Genomic DNA, 20,820 nt, shown 5'->3' with positions numbered 1-20,820 from the left:
TTGCCAGACGTTACGGCAAAGCCTAACGAGGAGGGCATGTGTCGGGGGGGGCTTTGTGCCACTGAGCAACCCGAGGGCACGCTCCCGGCCGGCGGGGGCCGCTCGGGACTCGAACCCGCACCCCTCATCCCGCGCCGCCGCCCTTCTCGCCCGGCGTCGGTCAGGGCTGCCCGGCGCGGACTACAGCACCCATCGTGCCCCGCGGCACCAAAGCACGCAGATCCCGCCGCGCACCGCAGTGCCGCGTCGCTAGGCATGCTGGGAGGCGTAGTCCTGCATTCGCCTGTAGGCGGGGCTGGGCGGGAGGGCAGCCAATAGGAGGGCTCGAGGGTGCACGCAGCCGCCCCCTCCAGCCAACAGCGCGCGAGCGCTGCCTGCTAGTCCGGGCGGTTTCCAAGGGGAGCATTGCGTCGCGTCACGTCACGTCACGTCACGGGGGCGCGGGGTAGAAGGTCAGGGCGCGGCGGGGCGGCGGCTGGTGCTGCCGGCGGAGCGGGGCAGGCGGCGGCCGGCGGGCATGGAGCTGGGCGCGGTGCTGGAGGCTGTGGAGGGGCGCGGTGGCGCCGAGGCCGTGGAGCGGGTCCTGGCGCGGTACAACGAGGAGGTAACGGGCCGTTGGGGAGGGTGGGCGTCCTCCCCCTCCCCCCGCGGCGCGAGCCGGCCCCTCCGCCCCCGCTCCCCCCGGCGGTGTCGCCGCCCCGCCCTCGGCAGCACCGCCGGCAGCGGGGGTCCCGCCCCCGCTCCCCCGGCCTGCCGGCGCTCCGGCCGCTGCCCCCCGGGCTCGGCCCCTGCCGTCACCGCTTCTGCTGCCGTTCCCGCAGCTAGCGACGCCGGTGCGGCCTGCCCGGGGCGGCCTGCCCGCGTCCCCTGCGCTTCCCCGCCTGCTTCTGCCCGCAGGCTGTGCGGGGCCCCGCGGCAGCGTCGGGGAGGGGAGCGAGGGCAGCGCCTGGAGGAAAGCAGGCTTTCACGGGGGCGCAAGGCCAGCGGCATCGCGGGTAGATCAAGCCCGCTGCCGGGCTTGGCCCTCCGCGCCTTCTGCCTTGCCTTTACTTCGCCTGCCTGATGTGTAGCGTAGTGGGTTGTCGGTGATCAAGCTGTAAAAAGAGCTGTTCCGCAGCTAAGTTTGCCTCAAAAGGCTCTTAACCTGCCCCTGCCTCTTGGAAGAAGCTGGACAGAGCGACACTGAAGTCTCTTGGGTAGCAACACTGTGTACCTGCTCACCTGCCCGTGGTGGGCAGTCCTTTGTCGCCCGGTCTAGCTGGCCTGTGGGAAGGATGCCTTCGCCCCACTTCGGCAGTGACCCTGTCAACGTGCAGAGGAGCCGCTCTGCAGTGGGAGGGAGCGTGTGCGAAAATGGGCTGCCAAACCTCACCTGATTTTTCTGCATTTCTGGCCAAGCAAAGGGAAAAGGGGAGACAGCAAAAGCAGGGTTACAACAGGCCGAGCTTTTAGTGCTGATGAGTATTAAAGAGAACCTAGTGTCTTCTGCCATTAGAGTGATACGTGTATGCTAAGTCAAGAAGTAAAGGGATTTCCTGGTAATGTTGGGAAGTAGAAATTGGAGTGAAGCTAGATGCTAGGTGGATTATTTTCCTCCCCCCGTGCCTGATAGGGACATTTTGACACCTAGATTTCAGTAGAGCAGTATAGTTCATTTCTAAAGATCACATCTCAACCCATCAGGTGTCTGTCCTTTGCGTAGACACTTCTGTGACTGGCACACAAAGCTGGCACCCTAAAGCTGGTACTGACTCGGAGTTTGGCTTTGGCTGTAATTTAAATGCATTTGTGTTGACCTAACTGTCTGCTGCAATTTAGGAATCTGTTACAGGAACAAACATTCAGGTTTTTCGTTAAGGATTCCTAGCTCTGTGATTAGGGGAAAAGCCAAATAAATGTGGATTGGTGTACAGTTATTCTTCAGCTTCCAAGGGATGGCTTGAAGTTTGCTGTCTTACATGCAGTATGTTTTAAGTCTAACAATGGCAATAACTGATACCTTCACACAAACTTCAGCTTCTAGAAGAAGCTTGAGCAACGGTCTTGATATAGGCTGCCTTTGTGCACATGAAATTCAAATGTAGAGATTGATGCAGTTTCAGGGCACTTTCTCTGAAGGATTGGTAGGTCTAGAGTTCATTAGACACATCTAACTTTTAACTCGCTGACCTCTAAGGTACAGAGGAAGGATTCTGATTGAGGGAACCTTTTATCTGCTGTCTTTACTCTTGAAAATTACTCTTTGTTAAATGTGTTCGGTGAAGAAGCACATACAAACATAACTTCTTAATTTTGCTGTATCAGATTTTAGGCCTTCTCAGCAGCTTTCCCAGATGAATTATTTAGGCTTAAGTTTAACTCTTAAGGACAGGGTGAGAGCTGGTGTGGTTTCTATTCTGGCATTTCAAGTCTTTGAATGAAGTCTTGGAGTTACGTGTGTAGCTAAATACTTCTTTTGAAGTGGGATGGAAATCTTTTAATACTGTCTCAATATGACATTTCTCTTGCTGTGTTTCTTGTTAGGAAGTTTGCCTTAATGTTTCCTACATCTCTCTTTCTGTGCGATGTGTTACTAACTCAGCTATATTGCCTGTGAGCTAGCGAAGACTGGGCACAGTACTCCAGGTTCCAGATCTTTACCCGTGCTTCTTCTGGGCTTTAGGTTTCCTTAGGTTTTTTTCCAAATAACAAATTAAATATGCTTTAATTCAAGAGAAAGGATGGATTAAATGTAGTTCTAAGGTGCAGGTGGCTATAGAATAACTATGATGAAAGAAATTAATAGGCCTGTTCTTGCTCCTCTGTGCTGTCCCATTAGCAATGATTCTTCCAAATCTCTGTTCCTCCACCACTTAACTACTTACAGTCACTACATTTCTTTTGTAAATTTCCAAAAATGTTCATGTGCAAGTGCAAAGATTGCCTTCTCTTGGTTTATTGCTCATCAGTTAATGTTCATCTGCTTTTGGCTGGCATTTTGCTGAACTTTTGTGGTTCAATAGTGTTACTGGGAGCCCTGTAAGAGAAAGGAAAGGAATTATTTTCCTACCATCCTCAAGGATCTAACTGATGTTGGTAACCCTTGATGGCACGGTAGATGTCCAAGGCCTTTCTGTGTAATTGTGAGCTTGTGTCATGAAAGGTAAGAGGCCTGCTAATGTGCTATGGAGGGTCACTTTTGTTTCAGTCACTTGCATGGTGTAGGAAGTTGTGTATTAGAAATAATAGAAATTGAGATTTAAATTTTTTTAGAAGCTGTTCATCATGCTTAACCACTTAGCTTGGAAGTTTTAAAATGCTATTATAATAGCTCTCTGGAATTACTGCTATCTTCTTTGACTGGCAGAATAAACTTTCTGTCATATGAGTAATGTTTCTCTAATAACATACTTCAGGATACTAACATAGAACTATACTCAATTAGTATTTGAAGTGTTTAACAGGAAATAAGTACTCGTTGTTAGGCTATGTCTGTCTTGTTTTTAACTATAGCAGAGAAACAAATACCTTGGTAATGTGTTTTCGAAAATGCCACAATATGGAAACTGGTAGTTTTTGTAGTAAGGCTTGTTTGATTTGTACTACTTGTTTTCTGGGCAAGAGTATACTATGGTTGTTCCAGTTTGGAACACTTTAAAGTGCAGTCAAAAGCTTGTAAACAAGAACTGCTTGGGGAAGAATCTGAGTAATAAGGTATCTGTAAAACACAGGACTATAGCTAATGTTTTTCACCTTGTAAAGTGCCATGTGTGAGGCTGTTCAGTCGCATCAGAAACACAGCCCACAGGTCAAGGCTTGCTCTGCACCAGTAGTGAGATAATTGTGAAATCGTTAGTTGGAGCCACTTACTGAAGCTCTTATTGTTGGGTAGAATGGGAAAGGACATGAGTTGACATGGTTATGGCCTTGTTATCTGAGGCTGGTTTTAACCAGACTCCAAAAGTTTTATAACAGTTTCACAGGTATTACATGCTTGGCAGCTGATGTTGATGTAACAAATGCGAACTCTTCTCTTTTTTTACAGAATCGGGCCATTTTCAGATTTGATCCAGGAGATGAAGACAAAAGAAGGGTAAGTAAAGCAGCCAAGTGAGCTGCATACCTGCTCTGGTTCAAAGTATAACAAAGGAAAAGCAGTCTCTTAACTTAGCTGCCATTGTGAAAGGGTGCAATGAGTGATTATAAAGTTCTGTTTTCAGTTTTGTTTGTTTAGTGCAAGAGACATGACAACTACCCATTCCCCTTTTTTCTGAAAAAGAAAAACAAATCTGCCTAACAAAAAAGCTCTGTGTTGAATAAAAGTAGTAACAGAAAAGCGTATAAATAATTTCGTTGGTTACAGATTTGGGGTGGGGGAATAGAGTAAAGATACTCTTTTCTTCTGGATCAGAGAGAAACATCTTGCAGTACATTTTTGCATTTTTTTTCCTCCTCTCAGCAGGTAGCAATTTCTTGTCTATGTTAGATACTTAGAGAATATCAGAGATTAAGATGAAGGGATAAGTACAGCAGAAAGCTGTGGAGCTGTAAGGGAGACAAAGCTACAGAAGCCTGCTAATCCAGAGATAGCTGTAATCAGCAGAATGTGTACTATGCATGTCAGGTTCCAAAGATGAGAAATGTTTCTGTGTTATAGCGTGGATCTGTACGGGTGTGTCAGGGCTTAACAGGTCCCTTGAGATCCATCCACAGCCTCACATTTAAAGCTTGAGCTGCCCTTGGTTATTTTTTTCCCTGTTATTTTTATGGCATAATATGTAATGACAAGACCCTTCCTTTCTTTTCTCTAATTAGTTTTTGGGCTGATTTGCATATTTATTCAGAAAAATGTTCATTAGTGAATGAGGCTGCACATTTCCTCTATTTCTGAAATAAACTCAAAGCTTGAAATCAGAATTGCAACATTTCTGCAAGGATAGCTTCTCTTATATTGGACACGCATCAATTCATCCCATGATTTTGTGCAAAATATAAATATTTTCAGCTCTTAAGTCTCTTTCTGGTAGAAATGGGTGGCATAAGTCTCTCTGTCCTTTCTGTTTATAAAACCATCAGTTATGTGTACAGTAATCTTAAGTGACAATTGTTTATTACACAGATGACTTAAAGACCTCTTAGCTTGACTTCACTCAAGTGTGCAGTTCAGCACAGAAGTAATAGTGAAAGTTACGTAAAACTTATGGTGTATATTGCTGTTGTTTCTCATAAATCAAAATAAAATAAAACTAGGAATGTGGCCTAGAAGCCTTCCCCAATCTTCCTGTAGAATAAGTTTGTTTCATAGTCCTGGGAGCTCTCTGAAAACATCTTTCCCTGCTTTGTTTTTTATATCTTGCAGAACAGCTGTTACAGACTTCATGAGATTCTGTTGTGTCCCGTCCCCCCCAGCTGATAGATGTAGCTGTCTTGATTGGGATTGAGTTATGTGTTAAATGCAGAGTTATAACAGGATTTTTATGGGAAATACCTTTAATTTATTATAGGATATGGAAATTTGAATCAGTGTTTAAAGCTGTAGTTGAGCAATAACCAGTGTGACGAACACTTAAGTATGTTTGATAGTTTTGTAAGCTGAATGTTTTAGAGGTGTACATACAGTTGAATAATGCTTTATTCAATGTTTTAAGCCTGTTGCTATAGTTGGTTGTGGCTTCTGTCTTGCTAAGAAGTATTCTGAAAATCCTCGATAGAATTATTACTTAATTAGTTAAGCTCTTGACACATTTTCTGGGCAAATTGTTCTTTCTGTGACATTAACTTAAAGCTGAACGAGGCTTATCAAGGAATGTTTAGGACAGTAATCAGACTTAACAATTCAGTTCTTAAAAAAAAATGTTTTTTTAAATTGCATTTTCATAGTGTTACTTCCTTACTGGAAAAGTTGTTAATCATATGTGATCAGAGTCACTTTTATAAAGGCAGCTTCTGTGCGCATATACTTGATAATCAAAAGCTGTGGAGTTTTTTTTTTCTTCCTGAATCTGCCCCCATGGTTCTCCAGGAAGTAGATAAGAAAAATACACCTCTGAACAGATGCCAGTGAAAAATTCTACAGTTCTAAAGCTTCAAAAGACCTACGTACAATTATTAAATATTTGGCTTTATCTATGGCTTTACTCAAAGCTGACCTTCAGTAATGTGGTGACAGGACTATTTGTGTCCTTTTTCATCTACATTTGTTCAATATCCTTAGTGTCTGTAAAACATTCAGTATTCTTCTTTTATTCTTCAGTTAAGGTAAAAATAAAAATGCTTAAAATTGAAGGGTGAAATGGTACCAAGCTCTCGCTAAGAGCAAACTTCTGAAATTGTCACCAAAATTAATGGGGATTGCTCAAAGATTTCGTGATATAGCCTCATGCTAATAGAGAAACAAGTTCCATTTTTTTGTTTAGTAATACCAATACGTTTGACTTGGCAGTATGCGCAGTTCTGCTGCTATTAGCTTAGAATGGTTGCAGTGAAAGAGAGGTCAGACAAAGGGTCACAATCCATAACGAAGTCATGTAGTAGACTTGAAGTTCAGGTAGGGGGCCAAATACAGAGGAACTTCAGGATTTTGTCTTTGGTTTCTTGGAAACTTGCCATATAACCTGATGAATGCAATACATACTTGCTGCATATTGGGTTTGTTCATGCCAAGGAGTAAATTTTCTTTTAGTTATTTACTCCAGCGAGCCTCACAGACTTTGTCAATCTTTCATGTCTGTGCAAGTAAAAGATCAACAGCAGCAGTGCAAGTTTTTTTTTCTCTGCCTCACTACACAACTTCAGCCATGACCTTAGAATTACAGCAAGGTTGTGTCTATAGTGTAATTGTATTGCAACATAGGCATAACTGAGCTTTACGATTTTCTAGGTTGGATACTGTTAGGGAGAGGACAACCCTCTTGTATACAACAGTGGCACACTGTAAAATATGAAAGACACAAAGGTCAAAACTACAGCTTGACTTAATAGAAGAAGGGTAAATCGGACCGCAAAAGTTGTTCTGCCGTAATATGCCTACCAAATCATGATGCGTTAGGCTGTAAACTAACTAAATCAGCAGTGAGTTTGTAATACTGAACTCTGGGAGGAAAGTAGGTTGTGTCCTCTAGAAGGCAGGAAGAGAGGTAATGCTGTCAAGCTTGTCTGTCTGGACATAGCCACAGGACTTGTATACATCACAGGATGATAAAAAACATGAGGTTGTAATATGAGCTGTTACTTGTCCTGGCTGTTTTGTTTAATGAGGTATGTGTCTGCATTGGCCTATATGATGGGGTGCTATGGCTATAAATCCATTGGCAACCTGTGTTGTACTATAAGATCTACTCATGTACCAGGCAGATCAAGTTGGTGCCATTCCTTCTTAACTCGTCATATACTAATGGAAAATAAGAATTTCTGAAAGCCTGTTCTCAGTTTGTGTGTAAACAGTATAGAAATTGCCAACCAGAGGTAGATGTGTTCTGGAACAGCAGCTGAAATTAAAGCGGTGTGGTTTCTTCAGAGGAGCTTAACCAGCTCTTAGAAATATAAAATATTTATTTGTCTCGACCAGCCAAGAAGTTCTTGACAGTGTTTTGCTTGAAAAGGTTGAGTATTCAGAACTGCAACACTTCATAGCAGATTGGTTCTTTAGGTCTACGCTGGAATCAACTCTAGAAAATGAATATCTGGTAACTTGACTGGGCAGTCACCTGGGAGAGAGGTGTCAGGTGTAGTGTCTCCCTCTCAGTGCGGCACAGTTGGCACTTCAGCTCAAGTCTCGCATGTCCTAATACAAAAAGGAAAGGTTTTTCTAGAACCACTTTCTCATCATTTAATAGCTTTGTTCTCCGTTGCTTATACCTTGACAGGTCCAAATCCTGCTTCTGAAGTAGCAACACATTTGTGCTGTTTACAGACTTAAAATGGTAAGAAAATCACAGCACTGTTTATGTCTTGGAAATGTCTGTCAGTACTGATTCCCTAGTTAGCCATGGCATTCCAGAACTGGAAGGAGCTGCAGCACCATTTGCCTAGGTGATATAACAGAAAAAGTAAATCTGTCCAAGACAGTAAGTAAGACTGACTTTTTAAATTGGATGAAGATGCTGAGTTTGGGGGAGGAAGGGGAAAAAAGGAAGCAGCAGGCAAATGTAAGAATATTACTCATAAGCCATATTCTTACCTGAAATGGTAGGGTCTTCGTCATTGACATATTTCCTCTTCAACTCCTTATGTTTTGTCTGCTTCACCTCTTGTAGTACTTAAAACATCTGGTTTCTACTCTGTTGGCTCCAGCTTACTGTGTTGGGTCAGTCCAATAATATAAATCTTTAAAGTTTGAGATCAGTTTTCTTGATTTATTAATCAGGTTCAATTTGAACATAATGGATCTAAAATTCAAGGCCTCCTTTAGTGGGAAGAAAAATCACCAAAACAGTCTTTTCCCCCACATCGCTGAATGTTTTAAAGGTGTTGAAATAGATGATGGTAAATCATATCAAACGTATTGTGGGATTTTCTCTCCTAATTAAATTCAGGATGTGGGGATGTTCCTTAAGGCTGTGGTCTGTACCATATTTGAACTTTTGAAGGATGGAAGCAATAAAGTATGTTGTTGGAGCAAGATGCTGTCACGCTCTAAATCTTAGAAGAGCCTCATTATTAGATAGTGCTGTTGACACTGTGACACTTCTGGGAGGTCTGAAGGTTCCTGCAGCCACAAAGGCACAGAACTTTTCTCCTCCCAGTAACTTTGTTGCAAGCTTTTAAAGTCTGGTAGTGAGTGTCCTATAAAAATATTAAGCTCAAGCGCTCCTGTGTGCACACTGTGTGGTATCTTAGTAGTAATTGTTGTTGTTATTGTTCTGACTTTACTGAAACCCCTTAAGGGAGTACCAATCTGTAAGAGAAGAAAAGTTGCTAAGTATCCTTCATTAATACTAAGCATTTGTTCTAATTCCCACTGGTCCTGCCCACCCCCATCCAGCATTTTTCAGTTTTTACATCTCTTAAGGTTTATGTCAACCCGTCTCTCCTTTTAAAACCCTTCTTTCACTACTGGGTTACAGAGGTTATAAAGGGTTCTCCCTCTCCCTGTTCAGTGAGGAGGGCAAGGAGGGCTGTGGAGAGTGCAGCTATCCAGAATTTCACCTTTCTGTGACTCTGAACCAGGTGTTTATTCCACTTGTTCTGACAACACGGTTTACTGCGCGTGCTCCTCACCTTCCCTGCGAAGTGCCGTCTAGCCTAAGCTCTCGCATGTTCAAACCTGCGGCTTGGACCTCTGCCATGTCAGAGCTGGCAGGCTCCTGCAAAACAAGCCAACCTCCTGCTGTCGATACGGGCTGAACAATGAAGTTTTTAAGTGAAGCAGACTGAATCCTTAAGGAATACAAGTGCACACCTTCCTTCCCTGCCCACATCTGTCCCCAAAGACTAGGCAAAAATTGGGCACGGTCTTTTCAGAGGAGGTTATCTAATTGTCCTATTATTCAGCACAGTTGATTATAAATGTTGTCTTGACTTGCAGAGACAATGAAAGCTTGAACTAACGTTTCAAATACTCTTGGGCTTACTTTCTTACTGCTTTGGTTGCTTAACTCTGAAACCTAATAGCAGAATAAAACAATTACTTTATTCTTTTAATGCTGCTCCTGTTAGCAGAAACGATCAGCCAATGTTCTTATTCAGCAATTCCAGGTTATGCCTCTTTGCTCCTGGAATCTCTTATCTCTGACGTGCCAAAAACATAGTTTCTCTTTGGTTTTTTGCTACACTGATTTTCACAGTCTACTGAATATAAAAAACATGTAAAACGCTTAATTTTGCCTTATATGAGATGGAGAGGGACTTGTGTTTTAAGAGAAACTTCTGTATAACTTTGAGAGTCACAGAAACTTAAGAGTTGTAAAAATTCATGTGCAGTTTATTGTGGTTGCTACTAACATTCCTTTCATCTGCCTGAAAATTGGGCAGAGTCTGCTGTGAATCTTCTTGTTTGTAGTGAAGTAGAAGGTAAATTTGAGGAATAGATAGCAATACAGATGGGGTAAACAATAGTAGACATATATAACCTGTTGGGGAAATAACAGTCCCTTGTCAACTTTGTGTTTGGCACTACAGCTGATTTCCTTAACAATTCTCACCATTGAACAGCTGCAGAACTAGGTTGAATTAAATTAAGAACATACTTCTCTTGAACCTCTAGAGGCAATTTAATTTAAATTGAAATTTGAAAATGATGCAAAACATGGGTCAGAAGACAAAGTGAACTAGAGGGACTTAAGCCAGTGCAGGAGGAGGAAAGCACGACCTGGTACCACTTATGATGTTCCCATTCTCCTAAATAAATAATGTGCTCTGGCACATAATACTTGATGAGGCCAAAGACATGGTGGCTTCTGGTTCACCCATGCTAAAAGAGTGAGCAAGCACTCACTCTTATGTCTGTGACTTTTCTTTCCCAGCTATTAAAGAGTGGAGAGGACTCACTTGATTTTTGTGGACAGTTCTTTAAAAAGCTTGATTTTTAAGTTAAGCCTAACAAGTAGTAAGAAATCATAAGTCTGACATACTTGTGTTGCTCCCCATGTGCTAATATCACTTGCTGTTCCATCAAGATGGATGTATTTATGCCTTGAAATACAAAAAGAAGTCTTAAGAACATTGATCTTGAGAAATGAGTGATGGTGATACAAAACCAAGCACACCTCTTGTGTTTTTCTGTTGTAGAATTTCTGTTCTTGATGGACTTTTCTGGCAATTTTGTTACTAATATGCTCTGTCACTGAGGAAAGTGGGAGCAACACATATTTCCAAGTCAATTGGACAACAGGTTGGGGTTTTTTCCCTTGCTTTAGTTTAAACTTGATTGCTAAGAAGCATACCTCTCCTGGTACTTACAGCATCTATGGCATAATTAAAAAATAAAGGTGCAGAAAAGAAGAGTTAAAGTATGTACTCTGTTTCTGTAATTTTTAGCAGAACTTTTGTTGTTCACCTTTAAATTACAGCTTCTCTAGCACTGAATAATCTGTGTCTAAATTAAATGCTATATTTAATAAAGCAGGGGTGTCTGTTTGGATTTGAATACTTGCAGAATGGAGACTATATTCTCTTGTTCCTGCCCTAATCCAAAGGCCTGTATCAGTAAAGAGAATGATTTGCCAAAGAGGAAGAAGCAAATAAAGGGAAATTTTCTCCTTTTCTCACAAAGACATGTATTACTCTGGTGTTGAGAAGCTACAGTAAATACAGCTGACATAATGTAGCCAAAGTTTAGTGGTCTCTAAACTGAAAAAAGTGAATATAGGTCAAGTGTGCTTCCTAAACATCCTCAAACACAAAGAGAGGAGGTGGAAAAGGATCTCACATGCAGGCACCCCAAGACCAGAGAGCATGATCATGAAGTACCCTATTTTTCATAAGCACCTAATATCCCCAGCTGAGGTTAAGCCCAGAAAATATAAGCACCTGCTAATAACCACTTACAGTGCTCCCCTCTCCTCCCTGCCCTGCCCCCCAGTCTCGCAAAGATGGCGAAAGAAAATGGAATGGGCTTTTGCCCAAAGCCACACCATAGGTCTGTGGCTGAGCAAGGAAGAAAATACGGGTCTCTTGTATCTCAGGATATTGCTTTTTCTATAGGGCTATGTTGCTTCTTAGCATTAAGCATTTATGCTATCAGGATAAATTATCAAAATGGATGAATGTTTTACTTGTCAAGACAAGATGACAAATGGGTGTTTGTGGGCTTCCTGCTTTAACACACAATAAAATTCTGAAATGTTTTGCCATTATTCACACTACAGCATAGACAAAAGGAACGATGTGTATTGCTCTGTCTTAACCTTACTATTAGCATGAAAGCTGAGAATTCTTGAGTTTTAGATAAGTGAATTTATTTTACAATTTAAAAAAAAAAGTTTAAAGAGACTAGAAACTGCCTTGATTCCATGGAAAAGTATATGAAAAACACTTCTTGCTGTAGCACAGCTGATGAAAGTCAAACTCTCTTCTGAATGTTGAAAGGGTAGAACTAAAAAAAAATATGTTAAATTCATACACTAATTTAGGGGATAGCAATAAACCCTTGAAACTAGGACAGTCATCGTATATTTTGTGAAAGGGGAGGTACCTTGCTGTCTGAATTCTTTTACTTGCTTTCATTTCCACCAAATAAATAACATCTGTGTCCCTTAGTTTATGCCATGCTAATGGCCTACAGAGTGGTAGAAAAAACACCACCTAAAGAAGATGAAAAGGATAATAATGCTTTTGTAGTCACATCCTTTCCTGTTTCTCTTCTCTCTGCGCATCACTTCCCTCACACCATCAAGGAGAAAGCAGAAAATGTGCTGTATGGCATTTGGTTTTAATTGTCTCCAAGGCAGTTTCCTAATAGGATTAATTTTGTTTCCTCGCTTCAAAACTTTCCATGGATAACTCTTCAACTATAATCAGATGCTCTATTTTTTCCTAAGCTCCTATTGGCACTTGAGGTTAGCCAGCAGCGGTTCACTGTCATGGATTTCGGTAGTATTGCAAGTGGTGGTATCTTAACTGAATGCTGGTTCCTTTAAAATCACTCTTGATGGCTCACCAGCGTCTAACTCCAGAGAACTTTGTCAGCAGTTCCTACGTGTTTTTCACTTATGTGAGTCTTATATCTTAAAAAAATTGTGTTTTGCTGTAATGGCTAGGAAGCTTAGTAACCTGTTCTTAAATGTGTGATGGCTTAGTTGTTAATACAATATGCATAAGACTGGGTAATTAATGCTTTTAAAAATAAAGTCTAGCCTTGCTTATATTGTGAGATCTTTTATACAGCCCAGGCTTCAGGAACATGTAGGAAATGAAGCACCTTAAAAACACACCAATGGTTTGGGTTTTTTAAGTTGTCAGTATGTTGCTAAATCTCAAAAAAAATGCTTGTGTTCTATTTAGTATCTATCTTTAATACAACTATTTAGAGTTAAGAATCTTCTGTTGCTGCATTTTACTAAGGTTTGAAGTCATGAGATGATGTTTTTTATAATCTTTAATTAACTTGTAAGGATGATCTTCAAATGTATGGAGAGAGAGTTAGGCTTCCACCTCCTATGGCAGGTCAGTGGGAGTTTGGTGCCCTTTGGGATCTCCCCTGCAGTGCTTTTGACATTTTGCAGTGATGCTTCCATAGCAGCAGGTGGGTGCAACTTATGGGGGAAAAAAAAAAATCAGTCTGAATTTGGGAGGATTGGTGTCTTTGTAGTCAAATGAATGTTCAGGTTTTATCTGACTGAGGTTAAAGATCAGAGTGCCAGATGCAAGATGTGTATAGGCTCTACTGCTAACAAAAATGAGTGGAAACTCCCCTTAATTTCAGTGGGTAGTGATCGGATCAGATAATTTATGAAGTGATCCTTGGTATTTAAAGTCCTAGAAGAAACCTTCAGCACTGTGAATGAAAAATCAGGTATGTTTTTGTGCTGTATTTATTTACTGATAAGGCAGTCTGTCTGGCCCGGTATGTCTTTGAAGTATTCATTCAGCATCTTGGTTTGGGGAAGGCTGGTAACTTGGCTTCTTGTGTTGTTAATATGGTACTGCTACGCAGTTCCTGAAGAGAGGGCGAGTCCAGTTGGTGAACTAGCTGTTGAATTTGGGTACATTATTACGGACCACCTTGCAGCAGCTGATGTCAACAAGGAAGGCTATAACTGCTGAGTCTAATAGAAATGCTTAAACAGGGAACAGAATAAACTGGCCTTTTCCTGGAGTTCTCTGAACCGTCCGTTCAGTTCTGTGTTAACTCCTCAGAATCAAACAGACTTCACAACTGTTGCTTCAGCTTGCAAAGCGAAGTTAATTGTATGGAAAACTCTCTCAACAATAGAAACAAAATTCTTGTAAGAAGTTGAGCTCTGACCAGGTAATTTGACTGTGGATCTAGACTGGTAATTTTTTGTTTCCTAGGCATTTTTTAAAAAATGTTTCAAAGATGCCACCTTCAGAAACATTTAGCAGGTCTAGCATACTATGCTCAAGTTGTACAGATCTGTGGGAGCAGTGTTAGGTTAATGTTGAAGAACTCTGAAAACTCTGCACTTGAGTATCTTTTTTCAGGTACTTGTCTATGAAATTCCCAGGGTAAGTACCTAAATGCCTGTACAGGTGGACATATGTGGGTTTTATGCTGTTGCAGTGTCTATAATATTCTGACAAAGATTTCTCATGTTGCCCGTGTGATAGTAAGAGGTGGAGCTCACTCCTTGTTTTCAAATTCTTACTGGATTAATCTAGTTAGGGCTGTGGAGATGTAGTCAAGGTCTTAGTTGTCTGGGTGGTGCTTTTGGGTGGGCTTCACCCCAGGACAAGCATACTAGAAATCATATTGTGAGTTCCTACTGTCTGACTTTGTTTACAGATTGTCTTTTAACATTGTTGAAGACTTGTGTTGTTTTCTCCCTTATTCTTCTGGAGTGTCTGTTCTAGATTTGCTTTAGACTTAACCTTTTTTTATTTATTTTGGCTTTAATTGTAAGTGATCACAGTAACAAAACTTGCTTGGATGTCCCAAGTGGAACTTTTCTTTTGAACTTTGGGTCAGGGTGATGGGCTGCTGTGCTCCCCGCCTTTTTGTTGTGATGGTGGTGAAAAGTACAATTCCAAAACCCATTCCTCAAGAACTATTTTTTATTTTACTAGTATTCCTATGCTTTTTTAAAATCACTTTCTTATTGACATATACTGCCTGAGACCACTATATGAATTTCAGGTCCTAAGCGGACTTCTGCACTACAGCTATTAAAATCAGTTGCTACTCTGACTTCTTTGGTAATTTATTTGTTTCAATGGTCAAGGCACAAAGCATGGGGGGGGAGAAGCAGGGAGGAACTGTGTCCTGTGAGGTACAATGCAGTTTGTATTGCCACTTATCTGGGAATTTCTTTGTGGCTATTCTTCTGGCTCTGGTACCCATGAGTAGTAGTGTTGTCCTGAGCTTAAGGCATAAAAACCCTATGGAGTCCTCCCCATGAAGCAATCTCTTCTGTCCTGTCTTTTCTCCCTTTTGATTGATCATCTGATTGTCCGTTTCTGTCTTATAAAAGGTAATTCTTCTGTAATTCAGATGTTACTGTTCTGACCTGCAGATTCTTGGAGTATTGTATTTTCTCATGCTGCATTTATGTGATTAATGTTTACCCCTGCAGTCATGTTGGTATAAAGTATCTGCGAAGTATTTCTACTTCAAGAACAATCTGCGTAGACAAAGCAGCAGTTTTGCTGGTTTGGTAAAACTGCTACAGCCTAAGTCTTCCAATAAAACTGCATTATGTTTCTATGTCAGAGGTAACATTTCTAAGAATCTTACTTAAGATGGGAGAAGTCTGTAGATTAGGTTGAAGTGGCAACACAAATTATAGCTGTTACCAAACGTGGAGTGCTAATACTTGTACGTTGAGCAGCAGTTATTTTGGTTTGGTTTCTTTTCTCCCAGCCTCCTGACTGAAACAACCTCAACTCATAATTTTGCAGGTACTGCAGGTATGGCTGTCCTACTTTGATGTATTTTTTAAAACCTTTCACTTCTCTCTAGCATTGTCACTCTGGCTACTCAAGTTTTTAGTGCCGATACTGAGAAAACTTCGGAATTGGCAATGGTGGATAGCACCTGCCATTTTGGCTTAATGCTTTTGCCAATGTTGATGTATTTGGGTTGTATCCATGAGGAAAACAGCTTTTGATGATCTTTGGAGGTCTTTTGCAATAGTTTATATTTTGAAGAGCTAATACGGAATACCTAGTTTCTCAAGTCAGGTCAGCTGAAAGCTCAGAAGTTATATGGAAGCTTAGCAAAAGTAGCTTCCTATTGCCACCAATATTTTGATGCTAAAACTGTTCCTTTTTTGTTTGTTTGTGTTTGCATAGAAACTGTGTGAGGGAATTCTAAACATCCTTGAAAAAGACACAAAAACTTCATGTCAAGTTGCCTGCCTGGAGGCCCTCCGGATTCTTTCCAGGGACAAGAAGGTTTTAGTGCCTGTAACCACGAAGAGGAACATGCAGATCCTTATGAGGCTAGCAAAGCTGGACACTGTGGAAGATCCTTTGGAGAGAGTGTCTGAATTTCCTGTTATAGTAGAAGCTTTAAAATGCCTCTGTAACATAATTTTTAATAGTGCTGTTGCACAGAAGCTCAGTTTGGAACTGAATCTTGCAGCTATGCTCTGCAATCTTCTGGAAAAATGCAAGGACCGGCAGTTCGTTGATGACATTAAATGCTTTGATTTGCGTCTCCTGTTCCTCTTGTCGCTTCTGCACACAGATATTAGATCGCAGTTGCGTCAGGAACTACAAGGAGTGCAAGTTTTGACTCAGGCTTTGGAAAGTTCCCTGAGTGTGAGATGGACAGAAGAATATAAAGCAGTGGAAGATCGTGACAGGCCTCCTCTATCTTTGCAAGAGACAGATTGTGCCATTGAGGCACTAAAGGCTCTTTTTAATGTAACACTTGACAGTTGGAATGTCCACAGCAAGGTAAGGCTTAGCTGAAATGATTTTTAAATTGGTTTTATTTAGCCTGCAAGAGCCAGAACCAGCAGGTAGATACACAAGAGGCAATTGTTGTCCAAGGCCCAGAGCAAGGATTTTAATACTTAACTTTCACTACTGTAATTTTGATGGACTATGATTGCATTTTTCAAAATAGCAGCTAAGATAGTCTTGAAATTTTGCATCATAATTTCTCTATGTGCAAAATCAATTTGAGAAAATTTGTCTGTCTGAATTCTGATTGTGTCATGTATTGATGATCTTGGGCTTTCAAGAGCTGTTGAGTCTTTGATGCTCATTGCTTTCAATGCCAAAATAACTTTTTTTTCTTGTTACTACTTAGGCAAAAAATCTTATCCGTACATTTTCTGTGTAATGGGAGAATAGCTTGGATTATATAATGCAAGTTAGAACTGTATATTTTCAAATAAAAAATGCAAAGAAGACTATTTCATAAGAGTCTTAGATTTCCAGAAGAAAGTAAATGCTGTTCACTAATAATTAGCTGGCTGGGAAAAACTTTTTAATGTAAGCATATCAGATGACTACATCTGTGGAGATTGTGGACTATAGCAATAGGGTGATATAAGAGCTGAGAAGTCTCCCTAGTTTTCTCCTGTTGATGATGATAAGCACATCAACTCTAATTTTTAACAAATAGCTCTGAAGAAAGAGCGGTACTGTTTTTAATAACTTTATCTCTTATCCTCCCAACACCAGGTCTGGACTTAAACCAGATCTTTTAAGATGAGGTCAAGTACGAGACCCAAACACACTTTCATTGTTATATCTTATGAATAAGATTTATCTTGCTTTTTTCATTATAACATCAAATCTTTTTTTTTTCCTTAGACAAATATGCTTCCTATGTGTTGCATCCCTAAATTTATAAACAGAAACGATAAGGATAACTTTTTTTGTTGAATAATCTAAGTCTGTGCTACGGTAATAGAATTATATAGGGAATCTTTCTTTTTAGTCCACATCACACTGTCTCTTAAAACAGTGTTGTTAACTTTTCCCTGGGCATTGTAAATATGCAGCCTATAAAGCTAAGCAGAAGTTTACAGTAGTTAAAATTGACAAATAATTAATCTCTTTAGTGCCTTGGACTAAACAGCAAATAAGACATTAATCATAACATTAAGGAATGTTAAAACTTGAGAAAAGTCTGAAGCTTATTCTTTGCTTTAATGTCTGAAGGATACGCTGAATAAAAAATCTTGAAATTTAAGATTGAGTGGGGGGAAAAAATCAGAGAAGCTAATACTTTGAATTTCAAGGAAACATAAAGAAAGTGAGGGGCTTTTTCTTGCCTATATTACTGGCTTAGACCTTTAATAAAAATATCTTTAACTTTGTCAGAGAAAGTTCTTTGTATAGGCAAGTGATTGTTTTGGAGGTAGAAGCTTGAGAAAAATTATCCAAAATCAAGCATGTAACACAGCTATACAAATGTTTTCTAGTTCAGAGTTTGAGAAGTATCATCTTTGTGATTCTTTGTGGAGGAAATAATGTCAGATGTTAAGTTGGAAAACGAAGCTATATTACATGTTCACTTCTTGAGAAGTAAGCTCTTGAAATCTGGATCTTGAAGTTGGTATACTCTTACAAAATACTGGGAATCTTGAGAGATTAAAAGCCCAGTTTACTGCAGAAAGGCAGGTGGGAGGTGGCACACAGTTGTGGCTTTACCTGATGAGGTTTTGTGTGGCCACTGTCTGTGGTATGAGGGAGGTTTTGTCCCACAGCACTTTTCCTCCCTAAAGAGCCCAGGCATGCAGATGTCAGGAAAATTTCATTCAGATTGGAGGAAATTCTGGTGTTAGTAACCTTTTTTTTTTTTTGTGAGAGTTTAAGACATTCTGGGGTGGGAGAAGCTTATTTTGTGTTTTGAGATAAAGCTTATATAATAATTATTTATGAAAAGTTCCTAAAAGCAAGGAAACTTTAAATTGAAGAGCTCTTTAGTAGTTGTAAACTGTTGGCCGGGTATGTTAGGTGACATTCTGCTTAGCAAGTATCCCTGGGGCAATATTAACGATCTATAAGAAGAGTAAACAGCATGTTAATTAAGTGGGCTGAAGATGCAGAATTTGAAGAGATTACAAACAGTAGACAGGATGGAAAATAAAAGGAGAGCAGAGAGGTTAGGCATGTGGGTAGAAAACTAAATGAGATCCATCCGAAGGGGGAGAGAACCATTTGAAACACCAGTATTTAATGACTGGAGATGGTTTCAAAGTAGCAAAGCCAGACAAGAGCTGCAGGTGGTACAGTTGGCAGATTTGGATGCTGATGTTACAAAAGATGCATTGGGGTGCTTTGTGCTAGGTCAAACACATCAGAATATATGATGGATGCCAAGAAGAGCTAATGAAAAAGGATGAGGACAATGATACACGCAGTTAAATGATTGCAGTTACTGGTGTACTTTTGTGTGGCTGCTGTCTGGTGGGAGATTGGAAGGGGGAATTGCTTGGAGAGAGCAAAAGTAGGGCAAATAAGGTTGCCGAGAGTAGAGAAGTTATTAAGGAAATGGAGAAAATGTATCAAGGGAACAGAAGCAAGTGAATTGGAAAAAGAAAGAGACTGAGCGGGGGAATGAAACTGTTGGCAGCTACAGGTCTAAATGAGGAGGCGGCAAATGAAATGAAGAACATATGTAATCTAAATGGATGAAGAGGTGGCTGGGTGTAAATACAGGAAGGAAGATAGTAGTGGTATACTAGGAATAGTGGTATGGAATTGAGCAAGCGGTTTTAACGGGGTTTTCTGGTAGTAGAGGCTCATTTGACTGGAAAAAAGTCCCCAGTGACTTTTACAAGGCCTGGTTAAAAGGCCAGCATATGACAGTTAAGCATTCAGTGAGGTCTAAGGTACAGTCCTTTTATTGATAGGGATGGATGTTATGATCTAATAGGTATTTTCCATCTTTAATTTTTATTATTCTAGTGACCTGAAACCCCCACTTGCAATCTTCAAAATGAAAAAATATCTTCATAATTTATATTTATATAGAGTGAATCTCATCAATTTCGTTACATGGCTGCCATCCTTCGACACTGCTTATTAACCACGGGCCCTACTGAAGACAAAACTGAAGAGTTGCACAGGTTGGTAGAACTGGAGAACCAATCTATTTTTAAAGTTTATTATTTATTTAAAAAAAAAAAAAAAAGAAAAAATTTACTTTGCCTAAAGTCTGAAGTGGGAATCTGAGAAACAATGAAAACCGTTAATTTTGAGTAAAATATCATTAATCTTTTTGATGAAAGCTGTTTGCTTGAAATCTTGTTTAAGCATGTCCACTATTCCAGAGAGAAAGTGGCTGGTAAGATTGTTATTTTTGATCGGTAGTAATGAAGGTGGCCTCTTTGAAATTTTTTTTTTTTTTTTTTTTTTTTTTTTTGTGCTTGTGTGTGTAACTGAGGATGAAAATACATATGGAAGTTCTAGGGGTAATGCAAATTGAAGTGGAATGCAACTTTTGTTGTTTTGCACAGAAGCTCATGGAAAAACCGCATTTTGAGATTTTTGTGTGTAACTTGCAATTCTGATGGATTGAGATGGAAGTAACAAGTTGAGATTTTACCTGCAATGGTTCTTGGCTGCTTTATTAAAAGTACAAATAGCAGTTCCCTGGTAACAATATTTTTTTTTCAAAGATGAGTGAATCATCTTCTTTTCCTCAGTCCTGCACCCAACTGTTTGTTATGTATTTGCAGCCAATAATTCAATGAAAATTCAGAGTATTTTTAGTGAGGTGGTAGTTCTCTGTTCAGTGTTACTAGTTTTTTTCTGTGACATCCTTATTTTTATCCAAGTAGGTCAGCTGTTCACAGGGCCCAACAGTACGGTAACTTCAAACACTATCCCACATTATCTCTCAGCAATGAAAGTTAGTGTTGCCATTTTCTTCTTCTGAGATGTCCACATATCTAAGCGTAGGATCTTTTTAAGATCTTTTTCTGAACCAGCAGTCTCCAGGAAGAAGGATACAGCTTTTCACACCCAGCAGTCTTGAAAGTGTTAAGTGAACTTGATTAAAATCTTGGAAAGCTATTGGAGATCAACACTCTTAGTAGGTGAACACTAAAATCCTACATCAGAGCCCTTCTCAGTTGGTGTGGACTAGTTTGGAATAATTTAGCATACCGCTGCAGTAGTTGCCATGACTAAAGTTAGTACTGAGTGTGTCCTAAAAGGCAGTCAGTGTTTTCTCTTTGCTGCTGCTTGTGGAGGGATCAGGGACTGGATCAAAGGGCCTCACTTCAGTCCCCTGATGTATTAGGTCAAGCAAATCTT

The 20,820-nt window shown here is 40.4% G+C and overlaps 1 protein-coding gene across 3 annotated transcripts in view; it reads left to right on the top strand.

Annotated features, from left to right (window-relative positions):
- Window positions 1-569: 569 nt before the first annotated feature.
- RIC8B (RIC8 guanine nucleotide exchange factor B) overlaps window positions 570-20,820 on the top strand; it is a 38,153-nt gene continuing 17,902 nt past the window's right edge. For 2 of the 3 annotated variants that reach the window (XM_059816294.1, XM_059816293.1), the window contains exons 1-3: window positions 7,882-7,901; window positions 15,889-16,497; window positions 19,534-19,628. In XM_059816294.1, the coding sequence (XP_059672277.1) occupies window positions 7,899-7,901; window positions 15,889-16,497; window positions 19,534-19,628 (707 nt within the window). In that variant the 5' untranslated portion in view covers window positions 7,882-7,898. Of the gene's footprint in view, window positions 605-4,024; window positions 4,073-7,881; window positions 7,902-15,888; window positions 16,498-19,533; window positions 19,629-20,820 lie in introns of those variants that run through there. The other variant, XM_059816295.1, reaches the window with a different exon arrangement.

The sequence above is a fragment of the Gavia stellata genome, chromosome 4, assembly GCF_030936135.1.
Source record: "Gavia stellata isolate bGavSte3 chromosome 4, bGavSte3.hap2, whole genome shotgun sequence".
Lineage (NCBI taxonomy): Eukaryota > Metazoa > Chordata > Aves > Gaviiformes > Gaviidae > Gavia > Gavia stellata.
This window is presented reverse-complemented; position numbering and strand designations above follow the sequence as displayed.